At 37.6% G+C, this 20,966-nt stretch overlaps 1 protein-coding gene across 1 annotated transcript in view; it reads right to left on the bottom strand.

Moving 5' to 3' along the window:
• Positions 1-7,004: 7,004 nt before the first annotated feature.
• The window catches only part of LOC145998355 (LIM/homeobox protein Lhx9-like), a 77,645-nt gene continuing 63,683 nt past the window's right edge, over positions 7,005-20,966 (bottom strand). Inside the window, exons 3-4 of the mRNA XM_083134763.1 lie at positions 12,728-12,966; positions 7,005-7,253 (exon numbers count right to left, since the gene is read on the bottom strand). Coding sequence (XP_082990889.1) covers positions 7,005-7,253; positions 12,728-12,966 — 488 coding nt within the window. The remainder of the gene's footprint in view (positions 7,254-12,727; positions 12,967-20,966) is intronic.

The raw sequence follows: 20,966 nt of genomic DNA on the forward strand, positions 1-20,966 counted from the left end.
AAGTGTCCCCCTCCGATTTCCATGAAATTTGGCAGGTGTATAGAGGGGTCCAAAGGAAGAAATACGTGTTTTTTTGTTTCAGGTAAAAAACTGTTTTAGGGGGCAAAAACCCCTCTCAAATGTCAAGATGAGGACAAATTGAAGTAAGGATCTGACCCCTGTGTCCCCCTCCGATTTCCATGGAACTTGGCAGGTGTATAAAGGGACCAAAAGGAAGAAATACGTGTTTTTTTGTTTCTGCTAAAAAACTGTTTTAGGGGGCAAACACCCTCAAATGTCAAAATGAGGACAAATTTTAGTGGGCATTTGAACCCTGTGTCCCCCTCCGATTTTCATGGAACTTCACAGGTGTATAGAGGGGCTCAAAGGAAGAAATACGTGTTTGTTTTTTTCGGCTAAATAAAACTGTTTTAGTGGGCAAAACCCTCCTCAAATGTCAAGATGAGGATAAATTGACGTGGGGATCTGACCTCTGTGTCCCCCTCCGATTTCCATGAAATTTGGGTCAATTTGTCTTCATCGTCTTTTTTTTTTTTTTTTGAGAAGCAAAGTACTTCAACTACAAGAATGAGTTATATTTTATTACAACTTTAGGATTTCAACATTTCAATTTTAATCTGGAAAGCATATTCTGATCTCATTTGACAGGTAAAGGAGTTAGAATAAGGTGAAGTGAAATAATACTTCCGCCCATTTTTTTATGCGATTCTCCGATATCGAGGAAGTTTACAAGTTTGCTGATGCTTGACGTCTAGCAATAAGACACAAAATCGAATGTACTTATCTTCACACGATTCCGAGATAATTTATAAATTATCAATTTATATAGGCTGTATATTCACTTCAGTAAAAACCACCTGAATTAACTACAGTCTGTTGCCGACAGTTAGCTTTTCATGTCATTCTTTCATATCAATGTTCTTATTCCGATTGGTAAAAAAGTTGTTACTAATGGAGTGACTGTGTGAGTTTTATTACTATCTGTAATCATGAAAAGTATGGAAGATATTTATATAATTCCTTGTTATTAACATAATTCAATGCTTAAATGATTGTATTAAAAGTGTTATATGGGACTATATATTTACATATATTTTTCAATTGCCACCTTCTTTAGTATCCAATATTTGTCATTATATGCGCCTCTAAATTCATTAAATCATTCATTTCAAGATAATAAACAGACAAAATGAATCACTTGCACTCATATATGCTTCACAGATATATAGAATAGGCTATATATCCTTTCTTCATTTTTCCGACGTAGTGGTAACATTGTCGTCTTGTAGTCAAGGGGTCCTGGGTTAGACACTTAGTGGTTCGGATTCCACTTTAAATTGTAGGTCCAGTCCCGATTACCCTATTTGTGCACAAAGCGGACTTAAAACAAGAATTCAATCAATTCAGTCTTAATTTTTCCGAGATCAGATTTTTTTTAAGGGGGGCGTATTTTGTTTTAATCCTATTTACACTAATAGGGTAATCGGGACTGGACCTATAGTTTAAAGTGGAATCCTAACCACTAAGTGTCTCCACCAGCTATTGAACCCGGGACCTCCAAGGCGACGACGCTTACACTACACAATTGAGGACCCTAATTTAGTTGTCTATCAGTCTGTGCAAGTCACACATTACTACTTAACTTACGATATTAGGCATTTTCAATGTTAACTTTACGTTTTAGCATTTCCATTTTGCCAGGAAAGATTTCTAAATATTTTAAATAGGGAAGTTGATCCAATGCCACCTTGTTCTTTGTCTCTTAATTTCAAGCAATTAAGTTTCCTACAATAAATTGTTGAACTGAGATATCTCTTCAACAAAGTGTCCTTCCACCCATTTCCTGTTTTAAAAATTTTCATAGAACACCTCGAGGCATCCTCACCGCATAGCCACCATGAATTTTCAAAATACCACCATTTGACTAGTCACATATGCTTTCATATAATAACGCTGCGCATGGCAGTTGAAGTTTTTGTTTTTCGTTTGAACAATTTACCAAAACTTCATAGGTGTTACTGTAAGTGCCCCTTGATGGCAATTTCGATTAATATTTTGAAAAATATAGAAAGGGAAACCAAAATGACGGCTACGCAGTGCCGTGCTCAGGATTTTCGAAAATGGGGAGAGTACTTTTACTTTTTAAGTAGTCAGCGCTCATTTTTCATTGTTTCTTCTTTTTTTTAGGAATACTAGGCCAAAGGGGGGGTTATGACCCCCTTCCCTCAATGGCACGTCACAGACCCTAGATTTAAAACACATCCCGCCATTTCCTCACTTTTGAATTAAAAATAACACCAGATAAATGTCATTCGTGAGTTGTCCACTGTCCTTCGCCTCTTTCAGCAATTAACATTCTGACAAAAAATAATGCTTGAAACTTGTGTTTTAGTTAATTTACATCGATTTTTAGACATCTGTTGGCTAATCGCGACAGTGAGGATGAGTGATGAGTAGATGGGAATGATGAAGGTTCACTCACAAGGAACACCTATTCGAACCTGGAATTTAGGTGGCGGGATCGAGCAGGCTATGTTGAAACTATCGGCCACAATATCAATATGTGAATACAAACAGTCAACTGTATTCTTTTAATAAGTATTGTTTATAATCAACAATAAAGGAAAAAGCATTTGCTACACAAAAAACTATTACTTACAAAAGACAATATGTATTCTTTTATTGACAGCACGCAATACACTATGAATAAAACATTTGAAATTAAAAACAACTTTTGTTCATGAACTAAAGCAATGCTGCCTCGTAACTTTCATTCGCGTGAAACAATTTCACGTTTAGTGAGTTTCTTGTTTACGAAAGGAGGAACGTTTACACGAATCAGTCTACATCTTCCATATTGAATTCACAAACAATATGTATGCAATATAACATTTACCATTTGTTTCGACTATGAAGCAACATATACAGTAGTTAATGTTACAAGAATATAACAACAGGTAACCACACTCACTCTTTCTTACGACAAAACACTCATTGTACACTTAAAACAAGTGACATTGCTTTACTGCACAATTACTATCAGTGGCGTGCTCAAGCGGGGGAATTTTATGGGGTCATATCCCCACTTTTGAGTCAAATTTGTAAAAAGAAACAAGATTTTCAAATGGAGATAATATATCAAAATATTATGGTTGTTAAGAAAGTGGGCATATCCCCCTTCCCCTTAAGGAAATTCTAGAGCACGCCACTGGTTTCTATTAACATATTTTGCTGAGTTGGATCATGTTTGTGGCCTAAAAACTGACTACCTTAACATAAGGTATGACCATGGTATACATACCATACCCACGAATTATATTAGATTTTACATTTATCTGAGCTCCGGTATACAGAGTGAGTCACTTGATAATGCAAATATTTTGAAAACGACACAATGTATTGATGTTCTGTGTTGGCACGCAGATTTAAATAATCGAAGACGTTGCCACCTCATAACGAAGTTGCAATATTTTGAAACGGGACAATTCGTCACCAACAACTTCGAGCAGTGTTACATTTTTTAAAAGTTACGCACACTTAGGTCTAAATATCAACAAATTTGGAAATGTCAACCCACAAGAGTAGGGATTTAAGATTCGAGTAGGAGTACATCTTGATGCATCAGCCATGTAGTGACTCACCCTGTATATACATTCTTCGCATATTTTACAATTGATAATTCGGATGGGCTATATTTGCATTGGATTACCATTACCGACTCGTAATTTCCAGAATTGCGCACTCTTATGTAAAAGTTATGCAGTAACATTTCAGTTCTGTGGAATTTATCATGGGCGTAACTTGAGTGGGGAGGGGCAGAATCAAAAAATGTTTCTATTCATAAAAATAGCGACCGGGAGCAATTTCCAAATTACTGTTAAATTTGCAAAACGATAAAAATTATTCATTACTGTGCTTCTCAGATCCAAGGAGGTCAACAAAAGTACCATTAACTTGTAAATTTCAATAACCTTGAATTTTTTTGAGGGGGACAAGTACCCCTTGTCCCCGCCAAGTTACACATGACAGAAGATGCAGGCCCGAGATTACAAGCTCGCCTTGTAATCAAGGGGTCCCGGGTTCGATATCCAGTGGAGGCACAAGTGGTTCGGATCCCACTTTAAACTGTAGGTCCAGTCCCGATTAGCCTTACTGTGCATAAAGTGGACTTAAAACAACATAACAAAACCGAGATTACAAGCATAGGAGAGGACAGCAAAGAAGAATTCTTACAAATAGAGACCATTATTGACCTCCGGGAACATAGACTTGGCCGTAAAGAAGAATTTCCTTAAAAGACATTCGTGTGTGGAATAGCACTGTATGTGAGAGGCACGGACAGCAGCGGCTGAAACGGAAATGTGATGCTAGCGAAGAATGTTGAACATCAAATGGATAGGCAGGTTAAATCTAAGACATCCTGAGAATCCTCTGGAAGATTATAGCCTAACAAAGAAACAGGATAGATGAAGATCCTGATCCACGAGGGAATAAGGAAAACCACAATTGTAGGAATAGTTGCAGCAAAAAAATACATTGGCATAACCAGGATGGATTGTATCAAACAAATGGCTCAATACGCGAATTGTTGAAACTACAGAGAAATGAAGACATTGCCGGAAGACAGAAACCAGAATTGTAGCTACGGGGGTGAAAGGGGAGAGGGGACGGTCACCGATGCAAAGAGTGCGCCGAACGAGCAAAATGAGAGAAAATTGCAAAACAGCAAATGTCGTGGCACCATGGAAAAGCTTTTCAATCCCCATTAATATTTTTGTCGGTTTGCAAAGATATAGTGCCAATAAATAAGGGTGCGTGACATGGGCAAATAATACAGATAAGGTAAGTTCAATTTCCGACAATATGGCAGATGTTAAAATATTAATCGTTCAATGGTTGGCTGATTTTAAACTTAATTGAACGGCTCAGGTGTAAAACATGGTAAGTGCCGTTTTGGTCATTTTTGAGTTACTAAGTAAAATGTGCCATCCTTCAATTTTCGAGTGAAATTGCCATGTCATACAATTAACGTCAAAGATAGGAAAATATGACAAAGGAGGGCTGACTATCAATAAAAAGTATACGTAACCCTTCCAATTCGAAAATCCTGGGCACGCCGCTGCATTTCCGCCATTTTGGCGGAGGCGATAATGGTAAGGATGATTAGATGAACTTGAACACTCACAAACGAACATTTTTGCCTAGTTAATAGATAATAATTCATTATTATTATTTATAAATAAAGATATTTGGGGCAGATATTAAATTCCAGCTTATAAAACTGCAATTTATGATGAATCATAAACCACAGAACTATCTTGGCAGGTCACAAGAAAGCAAACAATAAAATTGGCAACAGTGTGTCGAAAATGGAGGTAATGATATTGGCTCTTCAAGCACCATTGCAAATAATGAGTCTGCAGATAACTTGGTGGTATAATACTGTTTTCGTGTGAATTATTCCACAATTCATGAATGCGTGCAAAGAATGAAGCAGCCTTCACGGTATAATTAATGAAAATGTACATAACCAGTAAGTACATGGGCACAAAAGAACCCAGGACTAGATCAGCAAAATTTTCGTATACTTAAAACTTGGCAGTGCCTTAGACTTATCTCAGAAACGACTGTTTCCAAATAATAATAATAATAATAATATGAAAGAGCACACCGATATTTTCAAATACTTTGTTAAAATATAAACATAGATCTCTTTATATACGTATACACGTATAAATGTAGTATTACCTACTCCTAGATTATCTTCGTGTGGATGGATTGCACTGAATGCTTGTGTGTGACTAGGTGTATAATAGAAATATTAGCAAGGTTGTTCGTGATGAATAAGACCAGGATTTGATGCAGATACATACGAAATATGTACAGAAAAACATTGAAATATTATAAAAATATATATTCCTTCATTCTGGTTCCTGACAGTAAGGAAAAATTAGTAATACTAACTTAATTTCTCAATATATTTATTTCATTATGTTATTTGGAAATCGGAAATTGTGATGTGGTAAATTACTGAAAAGTTCATGATTATAATAAACTCATAACATCACTGATAACAGTTTTGGGTACAATTCAGTACTTGATGTAGCCAGACATTTTTCACTGTAAAATGCAAATAAATGTTTATAACATAAAACAAAATTTCCTTTCAAAGATGAAAGATGTCTGTCAAATAGTGAACACACATTTAGTGTAAATTTCAAGAAGAGATTATTTCTTAAAGAAGTAAGTGCATACTTTCAGTAATGCGTAGTGATTTGGAAGGAAATCACAGTTCGAATGCTTGTTCCATACATATTTTTGCATTACTCACTAAAAACGCGTGTTCTAAACACAAAATATGTAAGATACCTCACAATATGTAACTTGAAATTCACGTTTCATGTAAAAATATGTATTCTGAACAGAAAATATATAAGGTATCTCAAAATATTTAAAAATATGAACGTGGAATTCATGTATATCGTTCCCAACACCATAATTCGTCGATTTGTGTCATTTTTTCTTGGCAAAATAGATGTAAACTACATATAATCCGGACTTTAGTGATGAGGGACATTTTTTAAATATGTCGTTAATGAAGATAGACCTATTGTCTAATGGAAGTCATTATAGAGGCTACAGACATGATCCAAACGCGATGACTAACAGGAATGGCACACATTCGAGTTTACAAGAATACTTTCGTAGCTTATTTTGTACTATTGTTTGTCTTTAAATAGGAAGTCTCATTATCTACAATCTGTCTTAGTCTAAGAAGCTGAATATTTCTCGTACATGATTCTGACAAATTTGGCACCGTCACTATCGCAAGCCGTAGTTGAACACTGATATGTATCGTTATCACAAACCGCTTTTTCTTCCTTCTCAGGACACTCCACCGCGAGATCTTGCTTGGTCCATTGTCTCTCCTGCGTTGGTCCAGCGGTCTCGGATGCTGGGGACACGTTGAAATGCGGGACAACTGGAGTGATCTGAAAACAAGGTTAGTAAAGTTCTCCAAAGGTCAACGTTTGCGTGGTTTGGTCCTCTGGGGGCACGGAGGGTGGAGGAATGTCCGGAAGGGGCTGACCCACCCCAAGGGGGTCCCCCAGGTGTGGGGCTGCTGGGTGGGTGAGGTTCGACCTGGCGCTACCGTCTTGCTCCGAGGTCTGCTGGCCGCTCGTCTGCTGCGCTTGCCCCTCCTGCCGCATTATGTTCCGCCTCCATTTCGCCCTAGCGTTCTGGAACCACACCTGCAAGGGGAAGAACGGGACATTGGGATCTGTGAGATGAGATTTAGGAGCCCTTGGGACCATAACATAACAAACTGCACGCATAGTCATCTATACTCTGAGACAAGTCAACCTTGCAGTCAAGATATGTACGTGCGCAGAACATAGTCCCGCTTAGACATGTTCTTTCCTGACGCAATTTTGCACCTGGAACAAAACAATCATTTCATCTCTAATATGTACTCAAAATGATAACATTGGTTATGCAGCTGTGCGGTTATACAGGCGAACTTGGAACTTTAGATTCGCCAACTGGACAGTCTGTTGCGAGGAAGGAACGATGAAAGCCAAGATCCAATCGAACTCGAAAATTTAACACGGTTGTTGCCTACGTTTCTTACCCGTGCGATTTTGATTTAGTTTATTTTGCTTAGCTTTTCTTCCACCTTTGGCTAATCGCGAAAGATGAGGATGAATGATGATGAGATGAGATGGATGCAAACATAAGAACAACACAACACGAGCCCTACAGAGAAATATACTGGCTGTGAGTCCAGACGCCACATAGCGTCGTCGCCTTATAATCAAGGGGTTCGATTCGAGGCACATAGTGGTTTAAACTGTAGGCCCAGCCCCGATTATCCTTATGTGCATAAAGTGAACTTAAAACACCAACTTAACCAATCCAGACGCCAGAGTCTCGCTAGTCTGCAAAATGCAGTCCACGGTGTACTACTTGAAAGTGAGGTTTACATTTGGGTGTCTTCAAAAAGGGTCACTCCCTGCACCCCTCGTACTATTTTCTCAGCTCTTAGGACGCTGCGCCCTTTTCACACACGCGGATTAATACCCAAAATCCTGATGCAAGGTTACATTGTCTCGGAGCCAACTCTAACAGAACAGACGTACAAGATCTGGTAAGAAGGCAGAGCGACTGATTTTATGTAGGTTATTTATAGCTATTTAGCGCTCATGCTTTTTGGTAAAGTACATTTTTGGCGTTATCATGAAGACAATTATTGAGCTGCTGAATTATGAGGTACTAAACGAGTAACCTGGTAGTAGCCAACCTTCTGAACATTACATACTCCTTGAAAATGCCCCAGAAGTTGTATTGTTCAATGGGATTTAGTTTTACTCATATTTTGATGATGTTCACGTAGACTATACAGGTTTTACACATACATGACTGCCTGATCGTACCGTTGCCTCGATTGAATAGGAGGGTTCTACGTACACACTGACGCAGCGTTACCACAGTATCATCTCCCTGACATGTTCTTGAAATTCCACGGAACTCTCCGATGGTGTAGTGGCCATGCCTTGTAATCAAGGCTTCCGGGTTTGGGATCCAATCCCTACTACCCCATCTGAACATAAAGTGGGCTTGAACTTTGACAAACTAAAACAAATTATAAATTTACATACATTTGTGCAAAAGTGCAATATCGTGCATAAAATTCGCACAAATTACTGAAACTTGAATAACTCCTCTCCCATTTCAGTTCTTTTTCTTGTGCTCTTGTGCTCTAGCAGAATTATCTCGCCTGCAGTCAGCATGGGGTCACGTGATCATTTAACTCTTGGGCGTAGCCCTCACATCATCGGATCAGCCAGTTGCTCCCAGAGGAAACTAGTGGAAAAGGATCACATTTTGTCAGTGAAAATGCTTGTCAATAAACACTTGTATAACATCAGCATCGCTGCTCTCCTAACAGACCTCGTACGAATATTAGCGCCTGAAGGTCAGAAAATAAATTAAGTTTATCCATATTCTTTGCAAAAATTGAATAAATATTACACTGTTAAGAGGTTTGTTCCAAGAGTTCCAGTTCTTGTATTACTCTCTCATGTGGAAGTGTGATCAGCATCACGCTTCGGCAACTCTTTGCATATAGTGTGTTGTATAAGCTCCAGATACGTTTAATCCCAGAAATAGTATACCTAATTTGGCAAGTTTGGCTTGAAAGTTGTTGGCAAGAAGTAAAAAACCTGTTATAATCAGGTGCACACAGCCGTTCCTGCAGTATGCACCCAGTTATCCGTGAATTAACTACTTTAAGGGTCTTCGATTTATAGAACAAAAGTTAAAATGTGAAAAGTATTGTATTCTAGTCTGCTTTAACTCCGAATCACATTAAGTAAATCATAGAAATAAGAACACTTTAATATTAATATGTAAAGCAAGACCTTGAGGTTTTTGAACAAATCTGGTGTTAATACAACATACTCATAAAAACACACATATATTATGAACTAATTTATATTAATACATAAAATACACACATTATGAATTAATATTCATTGTACCACTTCAAGAAACTAAGTTGAAATGTACTTTAAACAGGCACATACTTTTATTTATTATTTTTTTAAAAAGAGTAAAATGAGTTTGAATGTGTCCAATTTAATTTCAAGTCCACTAGTTAGAAATTGTCCTATGTCAGTTGAAAAATGCATAGTAGATTAGCTTTTCAGAAAGTTAATATTAAGATCGCACAGAACCTTGGGCCTGTGTTAAAAAGCCTCTTTCTTCGAAAACGTTTCGCTGATAATAGAAAATAAATAGATTTGTTGGAGTTCTTTCTAGTTGCAATTGCATAAGATTGCATTGAATTACTCGTACCTATTAACTAAATGCCTCTCAGAGAAAATGAGGTTATTGCACCGTGATAAGGCCTATTTAACAACCAGGACTATTTTTTACTATGAAGTCATTTTTCCCACTGAAGCTACTCATCTCTACCCATCTTGTATTGACATTTTCGTTACAGTTGTCAATCACTGGAAAATTATTATTTTTTGTTCAAATTACAGATCAATTTATTGATATTTCTTTATTAGTGCGTCTTACAAGATTAGTATGTTTATTATTATTGTAAGATTTTTTAATGGTAATACATTTTGAAGTACTCCTGGTGCAGACAACGGAAAGTATAGAACTGCCTTGGAATACTTTCTAGGGACATTCTAATTCTAGCCTATATATAGCTACAGACTCGACTTCCCCAGCCCCTTGATTAACATGGTCTTCCTCGAAACAGCCCTTCACGCCCTTTGGCCTGATAATTAACAAAATATCCCTGTGTTAACAATTCTAATATATGATCATAGAATCTATCTATAACTAAATGCAGTGGCGTACGCAAGGGGGAGTTACGGGGTATAAACCCCCCCACTTGAGCTTGTGAAATATTATGAAAAATGCTTTGGAAAAAAATTAAATGGCCAATTTTTCACAGTCAAAGATCTGGAACAATAATATTACTATTACTATTTCTACTACTACTGCTACTACTACTACTACTAATAATAATCATCATCATTTGAATTATTATTTCCATGGAGCATGGAGAAAAGCACAGCATTCCAAACACACGCGTCTTTCAGAGTGATGCCTTGAAAATAAACACGAGTTTATGAGGTTAGGTTAGGGTAACTATGATTCACTTTAAAAGAGGTTTCGCATTTACAAATTTTGATTTTTTAAAGTTCTTAACGGATTTTTATTTGAAAATTCTGATTTTCTGAAAATTTCGGTAGGGGCTGGAACACCATCGGCCTCCCCTCTACGTACGCCAGTGTTCAACGAACATGTATTTTTTTGTGTGTGAACAATGAGAATTAACTAAATAAAGTTCTTGGTACGTTGTAAGAGGCTAATGTATAGACAAAGGCTAGGCGGACAAGAATACAGTCACCAATTCGCCTTCCCATTGTATTGTTTACCGCAGCATGTTTGAATGTCTTCTCTCTTTAAAATGTCTCACCTTGTTGACTAGACAATTATTCAAACGATAATAAGCTTAACTATTACAAAATGTTTTGTTGGTAAGAACAACGAGACAATTCAAATGTGAATTATCAGGGACATTTATGCGGGAAAGAAGCCGGAAAAATTCCGACTAATTCCGGGAATCGAACCCGGATCGCCAGCGTGGTAGTCAGACGCTCTACCGACAAGACCATCGCAACTCCTTGGATGAGTTCCATACTTTGATTATTTCCATTTATTTTAATATATTTTCTTGTATTTATGGATCTTCTTCACCCTTGAAATGTCTCACCTTGTTGACCAGACAATTATTTCGTAACAAAGAAACAAAAAAATGCTCCCAGGATTTGATAAAAATCGATTGACTAGAAAGTAATTTCGTTCTAATGTTTTCATAAATACTATATTTATGTAGATCTCTACTACTTAATAGTAGTAGTAGTGGTATTAGTAGTATTATTAGTATTAATTTAGCTAATTAATTAATTATAAGTATTATTAATTAATTGTGATTATTATTATTTAATTAAAGTATAATAAAACAATGGTAATGTGCATTTGGAAAAAAAGTTTTAGAAATAACCCCCCCCCCCCCTTGATGAAATCCTGCGTAAACTACTGACTAAATGTATGTGACTTGATACAGAAAGGAAATAATTAAGTTCATGTACGATTCTTAAAATTTCCTAAACGTACCTAAGATAAGATAAAGCATGCTGGTATGACAGGTTGTAGATAGGTCGTAGCCTATAAACCGCATGAGTTAACAGTACTGAAGCAAGACAATCTCTAACTAGTGGACTTAAAATGTAATTGACACATTCAATGTACAGGCCTATACACACAATATTATTATTGTAACGAAACAATTGATTTCTCTATTAGGTTAACACTTCATATCTCGTAAAGTTAAAAGAGGATTTTCTGTGAAAGCTACTGCCCCATTATGTTCGATAACATAAAATGTTATCGAACATATTCAACCTCCAGAGTAGAAAATTAAAGGTTTTCGTGATGTTCTTCACAGAACATGTGCAAAATATGGTAAAAAATCACTGAAAACGTTAAAAAATTATAAACTGATAATTTTGCATTACTTCCCGAATTATAATGAATTAAAATGTATTCAGCTTGTAAGTGTATCCGCTTACAAGCAATTTCGAGTAAAGAATCATGTTTTTCTTTACTGTAATTTCGAAAGACAAGGTTTCTACATGTAGTGTATAGATACAACATTTGCAAGTGGTTTAAATTACTTTCCCCTTGCATAACATGAAAACACTCAAGAGCCAATTAACAACAACTGATTTATAATTCAGCTGGTTACTGCGTTTGTTTCTGTAGAAATTGCATTTTATGGTACATAATTGTAATTTTAAAATAAAAAAAATCATCGAAACTCATGACCTAATACGCAAATGCCAGTCTGACAGTTATGATAGCAGCAAACTGGCAGTGTTGGTGATGACATGTACAGAATTTACATTTGGTAATAATTCAGAGGGAAAACGACAATACATACGGAAATAAATCTATTTTCAGAACATTTTTACTGCGGTACTGGCGAATTATCAGGATTCTCTCCGGTGTCCCTCTCAAGAATTTAGTTCCGTTTGTGCCACAACTTTGCTTGCAACCATTTGCAACACCCAACTCAGACAAATATCCTATTTGATGAATAATCTTATTTATTCCCGTGCCCTCTGGATCCATATCTCACCTGTAGCACCCTCTTCGACAGGCCAGTCTTCTGAGCCAGCTGCTTGAGGTCCTTGGCGTCCGGATTCTGGTTGATGGCGAAGTACGACTTCATGGTCCGCAGCTGGTGGTGCTTGAACGATGTCCGCATCCTCTTCGTCCTCTGCGAGTGCTGCTGGCCGGGGTTGCCGGGAGACGTGGCGGAGGCCTCGAACGACAACTGGTCCATCGGAGTCCCCATCTCGCCGTGGTGGATCATCTCTGAGAGAAAGGTAAATTAGCACATGGTACCTTCCTCTTGGGTCGTATTACAGTACAAACTTAGGCTAACTGATCAACCAAAAAGTTCCCTTTGCGAATGTCGAGTCAGTATTTCTGAAACTGCAAGTGCTATAAAAATAAAACGTGAACAAGAAAACCTAACTCAATCAGCCGATCCGTTCAGGCCAGTATACCTAGCATTTTCAGGGGGTTGGGCATATCAGAAAATGTGGTGAAAAAGAAAAGATCCGATATGCTGTTGGAGTATTAGATATGGCTAACAACGCTACGGTAGAGCAAAAGGTCTTAATATGGGCCCCCCTTTGTATTTTGTCATTTTCGGAGGAAAAACATTAATATATCAAGCACCTGCTTTTAAAATGCATATCTATGAAATATATACTTAAATGTAGTAGCATGCTAAAGTATAGAAGGTCTCCATTTTTTTTTTAAAAAAAAAGCAATTTCCAGAAAATGGTAAACTGATGTATTTCAAAATTGTGGTTTAAATATGGGCTACTAGTGGCAATATCACAAAAGCAATTAAAATTTTAAAAAAACAGTAATTTATCGCTAAATTCATATTTATGAATAATCTGTTGTTTCGAAAATCACGTGGAATGGGAATAATCGAAATTAAGAAAAACATACAAATATTTGTTGAAATGTGATCTCAGCATTAGACCTCATGTCATAGCCCATATTTAGACCATAACGCTATTTTTCTTCTTCAATTTATTTTCGCTCTCTGTGGTACGTATTTCACAAAGAAATCATGGCATTACAAAAGCCCATATATGTTTTATGTACCGCTAATATCATAACTTATACAAAACAGATGAGAATTCAGAAAACGCTGAGTTAAAACATACCTGCAAAAAGTTTTCGGAGTTCGCAATTCTATAACAGCGTCCAAGGCCGAAACTAACCACCACTTTCTCTTGCGAATTGGCAGATAACCAGTTCCAAGAGCCTCTGCCAGGCTGCAGCACCCGGGAGTGCTGATAACTCCAAAACCCATATTTAAACCTTCGCCCATATTTAGACCTTCTCCTTTAATATTGCAGCTAGAGCTGGACACACAATGACCACCCGACAATCAGGAACACAGTCACTTACAGACAAAGGCTGCCACACGGCTTCCATTTGGCGCTTATTGTTTACGTCCAATTCTCAGAAGTAGGTCGAATGTAAATTAACAATGTTTTCAAATTTCCTTTTATTTTCTTTCACGGCCACCATTGAACAGCCATCATAATTGTACGTTTAGAAAACAATATATTTATAAATTAAATTATTCATATTAGCAACGATTCATTTAACGCCAAGCACACACAGACCAAGGACATTTTAGCATCGCAACTACAGTTCGAAAGAAATCGGGACAGGGGTTAAATTGAAGAACTGTCCAAATTAAATCGGGACTTCCGGTTGCCTTGCATGAACGATTACAAAACTAAAATTACCTAAAATTGAAGACTTCTGCAACCTACCTCTCGCCACAAACAACCCATTTATTTATGCAAGGACAAAACAAATTCTTGCAAAATCTGAAAAATTGTCAATCCCGGGTACGGGACTTGATGCGTCTGAGCGAGAGTGGCAACAATCGATCACAAGCGACCTGTCGATATTTCCGAAACTAGGGAATGTGAAGATATAAAATTTCCTGGAAATGAAGTCCTAGTGAACGCGACTTTAAGGCGACATGAATTATTTTGATTGGCACGGCCGTCGGTCTGCGTGGGTCAAACAATTGAAAAAAAAAAAATCGACACACGATTAATACTTATATTCCTTTTCCGGAATGTCTGGAGTAGCGACGCGCAGAGGGGAAAGCTTGTGGGCGGGGCCAGACTATGCGGCGCCCTCCTGAATGCAGAATTCCCACAGAACTAGTGGACCGCGAATGACCAGTCGAGTCGCCTCCTCCCGCGCGACCCCTCTCCTCCGCGCGTTCATTGGACGAGGCACACACCGCAACGTGCGCGCAGGACGCGTTCGCGTTCCCTTACTCCAGACATTCCGGAAAAGGAATATAGTTTCGAAACCACCCGATACATAAATGCAAAATTTGGTGGGTTGAGAGCAAGGTCCGTCGACGTTGTTTGCTGCCTGCCTCAGTACGGGGGAAACTATGATTTTTCTACAGTGGTCTGTTCTAAGCAACCAATCTACGCCTGTCGATTCTTCAGAAACTACTAAGGATAGAAACTTAAAATTCGGTGGAATGAATCATCTACCCAATACTAACCTAAGGTGCTAGAAGAATCTCCGTCTGGTTGCTTGTCCGTCTATGGCAGCCAATGGAAAGTCAAAAATCAATATCTAAGAATTGAATAACGCTACAGACATGTAAATTGTTGTACCCACAAGTTAAGCGGGTATTGAATCAAGAGCGAATAAGGGTGATAGAAGGGTTGAGCCACTCGTTCCCGTAACGTCCTTATTTCAAGCTGTCCAAATTTGTAATATTCATGCGTCCGTGTGTGTATTACCAATAGCTTACCCGTGCCATTGATTTGATTTATTTCACTTCGCTTCTTGTGCCAATTTTGGCTAATTTTTCGAAGTGGGGATGAGTGATGATATGATGAAATTGATGAATAGACATCACAAACGCCCATGCCCAAGCCAGGATTCGAACCCGGGACCCCTCCGTGCCATACAAGTAATGTACTTACCTGAGGAGGGGGCCTCACAGGCCCACACTTTTTTTCATTAAAATTCTAGAAACCAGTTCGTCATTGAATCACTGCTTCCTTTGTTGATTATATATGTGCAGTTATTTATTAATTATAGTATTTATAAAATATATCATCATTAATAAGAAATAATAACTAATTATTCCATGAGTGTCAAACACGTATTTTACCATTCACTAAAACTCACAAAAACATAATTTTAAATTATTGCATTTTTGTTTATAGAGTTGTATTTGTTCATAAATTATAGTAATCACCAAAATTACAATTATTACCAACCAATTGTACACTCTCATTTGCATGAGTCTCTCGAATAGCACGCATTTAAAGATTGCACTAGGCACACTTAGTTCATTTTGCCTCATATTTACATTACTTTTATATACAGCAATATTGTGAATACTCTAGGGAACAATGTCATTTATTCTAATTTTTTAATAAAAATTTTCAGGGGTGAAAAATCGAAAAAATAGAGGTGGTGGGCCTGACAGCCCCCTCCCCCCCCCCGGGGGTTACAAAATCATGAAATTGTACAAATTAACGAATTGATAAAATAATTAGCATTGAAGATTGTTGGACGATGAGTGGAGGAATTAAATAATACTAATATTAGATTAGAGAACAATTACTACTCACGCATGTAATCAATAATCACACGTAGCAAAGAAGATATTTTTCACTTTATAAATCTCACAGAGTTTCTCCACAAATCGGCCCACACTTATCTTTTCTTTAGACATTTTCAGAATTTTATTACTCCATATAAACCATCACGTACATTAGTATTTCGAGGGTTCAGTACAGTTCAGATTAATTACAAAATTTCTATAATTTACAATCTAGATATTCACTAACGCGGTAATATTCCTTATTAACTAATAGTTTTTTTTAAAATTTGTTTTTGAAACTTGTCATACTTTCTGCTTTTATATCATTTGGTAGGTTATTAAATATTTTAACTGCCATCTGTTCGGTTCCTTCTTGAACTAACATTAGCCTGGTGAAGTATGGCTTTAGAAGCTGTTTATTTTGGGTGTTATATGTACGTTCTATTGAACTTCGTAGCTTAATATTTTTTCTCGCATATAAATCGTCACAATGATGACGAATGTGATAACTCAGAGACTATAATGCTAAAATTTCATCTTCATATGCCTAATAGTTTCTGTGAAAAATGAATATGAAACTACGACAATTAGGCTAACATTGTCCAGATAGGCAATGAAACTCCCATTAAGGCAACCCCCCTCATAAGTTAGTCTGCACGCGCCTTTGGTTGGGACTATTTTCCTATTGTATACATAGAGAGTGCTCTGCACGAAGATTCCTCAGAATACTTCGGAATGAACTCTAAACTTTTTAGAATTTAGGTCTATCGTAACCTTGTCACTTCGATGGAAATTTGTGTCGAAACATCCTTCACTACAAATTTATGATTGCTTTGGTCTCGGATAGTCATCATCGGTTCGGACGGGACAGCTGATGGCGAAGGAGAAAAAAAAGTCCCTTCGTTCTCTGTCTTTGGTATTTGATACTTTTTTTTGTACTTCGATCGACACCAGATGTTTTCTCGGAAAGGCCGCAGAGTGGGAAAACACGAGAAGACAGCTCGTCACTTCTTCAGAACCAGGGCGGTCCATTATTGGCCGGGAAGCCATAACTACTGCATTCCGTGGCCACGAATGTTATCCAATCAATGAATCTACGCGGCGATCCTCATCTGTCACTGTCTGCCACCGGGGCCCAATCGGCTGGACAGGGCTCCACGTTGCCATATCATGTTAACTCCACCCCTGGATTTATTCCACAACTAATCGTTCATCACTTGCGGACAAGGATGGCCTTTGTTCTCCAAGGATGGCAACATGGAGTCCGGACGACTGCACCAACTCTTTTTTCCCCCTACTCCCTTATTTTGACTCGCATCTCTGCCACCACCACACACGGAGGGACATCAAAAGGACTCGATTGTGGACGGACGCCGACTTCTCGACACAAGAGTCGAATTGTATTTCATGCTTGTTGAGAGATAATGTATGCTATTGGAACAGAGCAGACGTGATCAACAGCTATTGGGTACGATGGGATGGAATGTCTGTCCCGAACAGCACAGCAAACCCCTTCATGGTTTTAATTGTTGGGGTATAAATCATGAGATCATGTGTTTCATGGAAGTGTCGGCCTGATCACCATCCGCAAGATAAAAAGACAAAAGATAAAAACTATGCTGTTATTATAATCACAAAAATTATGAATTTCCTGTCAAAAATAGGTAAAATTTCATATTGATGATTTCAAGGAAATTGTATACACAGTGTTTTTTTCTTTTTTTTCGGTATGGCGTACCGGCACCTTTCTGTGGGTGAGAATGGACCAATAAATACATGGATCAATGATCATACCACAATACTTTGAACGATTGTTATGATGAATACGGTAATATACCGGGTGTCCCAAAAGTCGCATGACCGAGAAATAAATATTTGTATTTGAAAACAATACTTGTGTTATTAAATCAACAATAATTTAATAAATAAATACAAATATTTATTTCTCGGTCAAGCGACTTTTGGGACACCCGGTATATTGAGATCCGAACCACTATGTGCCTTAAGACTGAATCGAACCTGGAAACGCTTGATTACAAGGCGACAGAGTTACCACTACGCCATAGGGAGGCCACCTTGCACATTGCAACATGCCATGAAAGTGATGTGATCAGTACCATGCTCTGGTCGCATTAAACCCACCGGGAGGGCGGTGAATCTCAGAGCCGTCCTTTGTAAGGACAGTGGTTGAAAAATTCCTCATCTGAAATCACTTACCACAATAATCAAACCTGGCTCTCCCATTTGACAGTTCTACACCCTACCGACTAGAAAGCCGCGTTTCTGTGTTGGCAGCGGCTGGCTGCTAAGACATTGGTTCTAAATATTCAGCTAACGAGCAAAACACTGGTTTCTTGTGTTTCTTTCTCTACCTCTACTGATTGCACTTTGAACCTAAGTTGGAAACACTTAAAAAAAAGGGGGGGAATAATTTTGTTTCAAACAGGTCCATATTGGATTTTTGTACTAATTTCTCGCCCAGAAATTCTCCTCAAGTAACCAAAATAATTCTGGTATGCCACGCCCTTTTCCATGGATTTTTCTAACAGAATTTTGGGTGCCAGCATCTCTACACCATTGCAAAATTATATGAAACAGAAAAGCTCGTTCTCGAAGGAGCCAGGCCAGGTTGCCAACTGCTGAAGCACCATCATCTTGTTATTGAAATAAACTATTTTATGCTCTGGCAGGGTGTCTACTAGTCAGAATGTAAAGAAAAAGTCAAGAAATCAACATGTAGGTCAAGCACGTCAGAAAATTTGCTTGTGGTCAAGATTTTTTTTTTTTATTATTATTATTTTTACAGTATGTTGAATTTACATTGTTATGTACTTGTACTGGTATTTGATAAAGTTGGAGATTTGGAAATCTAAAATAGTATTGGGTTGTAGTTAAGATTTCTTCACTTTGTTTCTTAAGAATTGCATTCTTGTATACTTGAAGTTTTGTAAAAATATTAAGTAAAGTAATGTGGCCATTATCCCTCCAGGATGAAGTCTGAAACATTAATTTTTACATGCAATTAAAGCAAGTCTAAATCTCTTGTTAAAGTACTGCTTCAGTTTTCATCTTAACGGCCTTGTAGTAGTGGTGGTTTTTTATTGAATAAAAATATCTATTTTCTTAATTTCTAACTATATCTAAGTAGGGGGTGATTAAATAAATGTTTAAAAAAAAAGTGGAAAAGAGGCCAAGAAAAAGGAAGAATAAGAAAATGTCATCAAAAAGTCAACAATTTTGGATTTGTTATTACTTGAGATAAATCATCACGACTAATTATTTCGTGAGTATAAGACGTAGCATAAAAATTACAGAAGGGTCAGGTATTGTAAATTCTTGCCTTAATGAATAATAGGGGTACAGAATTTTACGCTTTCGATTTGCTTTATGCGCCGGGATGCTGTCTTCCCTTTCTGTCAACTGAGAATAAACATCCTGTGTTATAAGAGATGACCTCCTTCAACAGCAATACAACAAGCTGTTTCTGTTACGGACTTCCTGTAAGTCAATTTGCCGGGACCTGTTGCATTGCCGAAAAATGGTTAGCAATACTGTGGGCTACCAGACGTAGTGAGTGTACCGTACCCTCATGCTCACTTCTGTTTGCGTTTATCAGTACGCGTGTTTTTTATACTGTGTTATTGAGTTTCTGTGCTATTCAGTGCTAGTGCTTTATTGTGTGTTAATTGTTATTCATTCATTAGTTAAGCCGCTAAACAAATATAGTCTTGAAAACAAAGAGTTTTATGTACGATAATTGTGAAGGGGCTGATTAATTAAATACAAATATTTCTGGCACCTTATTTCTGACATCTAATTACGAGGACGGGATCGGGACCAAGTCGGAAAATTTTCGGACGGGAAATGTTCGAAATTTCCCGAAGCTCTGGAAATCTCGAATTCTACACGTCGTTTTCACTTTAAGTGATTGTTTTTGCATTTCTAGAATAAAAACTTACTATTTCCGGTAAGTTCCAGAAACTTGCAATGCAGAAAACGTCGAGAATTAACGACTTTTTAAAGTGACCATTCGGTATTTACCGACTGCTTGGGATCCCGAAAAGTCGGAAAGTCATTTCCCGAAGTCAGAATCGGGACGGGAAATTTTTTTTCCCGATCCCGGTCCTGACTTTTCGGGATCCCGCACATCCCTAATGAATAACGTTGAGTCGTTTACTGTTCATTATGTTATTTGAAGTCATACATGCTGCTACTGCTGTGAAGAGATAGATGTTGGTTGGTGATGCTGTATTTCCTGCAGCCTTGAACAATTCTGGTCCCATTTTATTTCTCTTTTTGGTTTTTGTATCACTTAACATTGAAAATAATCTCTCCGCTCCCGCGTTTGAATGTGACAATGTTAGCACTATTTTCGCGAGAGTGGAAATGTTTTAAAAAAAGAACTTGCCTTTAAAGTACTTGGTAACCGATAACATGTTCCAAAATTCTGATGGAGATTTGTTAGTTAGTTCTTTTTTTCTCCTCCTTGCTAATGTATCCAGATAAACTAATCCATTCATTCCAAACCGAGCACGAAGAAAGTGCAACTGACTGGCGAGTATAAGCTTTGCACCTTTGCACAATAAAATGTTATTTTCCAAGATTTAAAAAAGTCCCTACGTTTTCCTTTATTTGGTCAAATCGGGCGAAATATAGTGAAAAGTCCCTATGCGTAGGGACATGACCC

The sequence above is a fragment of the Lepisma saccharinum genome, chromosome 14, assembly GCF_977018435.1.
Source record: "Lepisma saccharinum chromosome 14, izLepSacc3.1, whole genome shotgun sequence".
NCBI classification, from domain to species: domain Eukaryota; kingdom Metazoa; phylum Arthropoda; class Insecta; order Zygentoma; family Lepismatidae; genus Lepisma; species Lepisma saccharinum.